The sequence below is a fragment of the Phytophthora parasitica genome (assembly GCF_000247585.1).
Source record: "Phytophthora parasitica INRA-310 unplaced genomic scaffold supercont2.7, whole genome shotgun sequence".
Taxonomy (NCBI): Eukaryota; Oomycota; class Peronosporomycetes; order Peronosporales; family Peronosporaceae; genus Phytophthora; species Phytophthora nicotianae.
This window is the reverse complement of record NW_008648993.1, coordinates 1749402-1751271: the sequence shown is the minus strand read 5'-3', so window position 1 is coordinate 1751271 and position 1870 is coordinate 1749402. Positions and strand designations below refer to the sequence as shown.

Here is a 1870-nt window from a genome sequence, read left to right as displayed (position 1 = left end):
GTGACTAGTAAGAGCAGATTTATTGTATTTATCCCATGTCCGGCATATTTGTTCGAAATATACCCGGGATGATAACAAGAGTCAATTCCTACCTGGCGGCATTGCCAGCGATGCGAGATGCGGCAGCATAGAACGGGCTCACGATTAAATGTGCACAACGCGAAAACACAGGCACGCGATGCGCAGCGCGTTCACGAAACCTCGTACCTCATCTAGGATATGTTCGCCAAAAGTATTGGTAGTAGAGGTACGAGTTTTGATTATTTCAAAATGCTATTTTCAAACGAGTTTATCACGTAGCCACCCTCTAAACCCCTTATGCATTACCGCGATATATTCTTGAGACGCGTGTCTCAGCACGATATCTCGATTGGCCAAGTTCAAGACCAGTGCCACTCTTGTTCTGGAAGCTTCACAACGTACATTTCAATCGAAGCCTTCTGCGAGACCTGGGGATTGCCATTTACGATAATAGTAAAAATGCTATTGACACGGTACAATAGAGAAAACATTGGATCGGACTATCGTAGGAGTCGTTAGGACTTGCGCAAATCGGAAAATGAGCCATTCGTTAAGTGGTTGGCACGCTAAACCGTTTCATGCCGTCAAACTCAAGTAAACATGGAAGAGCAAAACAGAAAACGTGAATAACGCTCTTTCGCGTGACAACCGTGACTACAATAGTGGTAACTAGGCGAGAATCCGGTCAGTGCAAACGACGCCTGTTTTCAAATTTCTTACATATACAATGTGGACTACATTATATTATAATCTGGTGCAGAGCCAGACATTGCCGTAAATTCAGCTTCAATTCTGTCTTATATATGTTATATAACGATGCGTTCATTGTTTTTCAATCTGTTATATTTTTCTGAGCACTCCCGCAGTGTACTGTAGTCTCTTGTCTCTGAAGATGAGATCTGCCGTTTCAGCAGCTCCACGTCGATTGCATTCGCCTAATCTGAAAATCAACAACAACAGCGACAACAACAATTTATTTACGACCCCTCAGTCAACGGTTCAAGAGTTCCTGGTCAGGCTTACATTACGTTCCTGCCATGCCAATAGCTAATGTAACATCATGTTCCATTATACAGTAATATTAAACCACAATTAATACGTACTCTGATGCTATTATAACTTAAAAAAACACGAACGGAATAGACGCACCCAACAAACGACATGCCAATATAAGCAGAATCTCTAACATCTCTTCATTTTTGGTGTTGGGTCGGATGGCAGCCACTTGTCGTTACGACGGTCCAGCCTCTTGCTCTTTGACTCGGTGCCAACGTCCTTACATCCTTTACGCTTAGCCGCAGTTTTCACCACTCGGGTATCGACCGCAGACATGTCATCCGTATCGCGCGGAGGTGTGCCAAAAGACAACACAAATCACCAGGAGTGGCTGTGAATACCGAGCTGTCAGCAGTGCTCGCGTTGTCATCTCTACTCCCATGTTTGCGCAATTCTGGGCCATAATGTCTTGGGGGGAGCAGCGGTTGTTCTCGAAGGCGCTCTCCAATCTACATCTTACCAGCATGCTTTCTATAAAGAATAAAACTTTGAAAGCGGTCGTGTACTTTCTCACGGAGCAGAAATGATTCAAGCTGACCTTGCCACTCTTCCAAATTGTGAGTTTCAAGACATCCTTCCTGCAGCGAGCTGCTCCAAGTGCCATGAGCCTTACCACGATCTCGTCGTATGCATTATCACAGAACGGTCGAGCAGGTCTGTCCGCCAGAACATGCCGTAGTCTTCAATAGGAAGGGGACACATCTCCACGATGATATTTTTAGCCGACACAGGCTTCGCGATAGCGTTGTAGGATCGAACAATCTCCCCATCACACACTGGGGAACGCGCTTCT

The 1870-nt window shown here is 45.2% G+C and overlaps 1 protein-coding gene across 1 annotated transcript; it reads right to left on the bottom strand.

Moving 5' to 3' along the window:
- Window positions 1–1203: 1203 nt before the first annotated feature.
- Window positions 1204–1353, bottom strand: PPTG_21708 (hypothetical protein; the record flags this gene model as incomplete). The annotated part of the gene is made up of 1 exon (XM_008899341.1): window positions 1204–1353. The coding sequence occupies one exon, from the start codon at window positions 1351–1353 to the stop codon at window positions 1204–1206; it is 150 nt and encodes a 49-aa protein (XP_008897589.1).
- Between the last annotated feature and the right edge of the window lie 517 nt (window positions 1354–1870).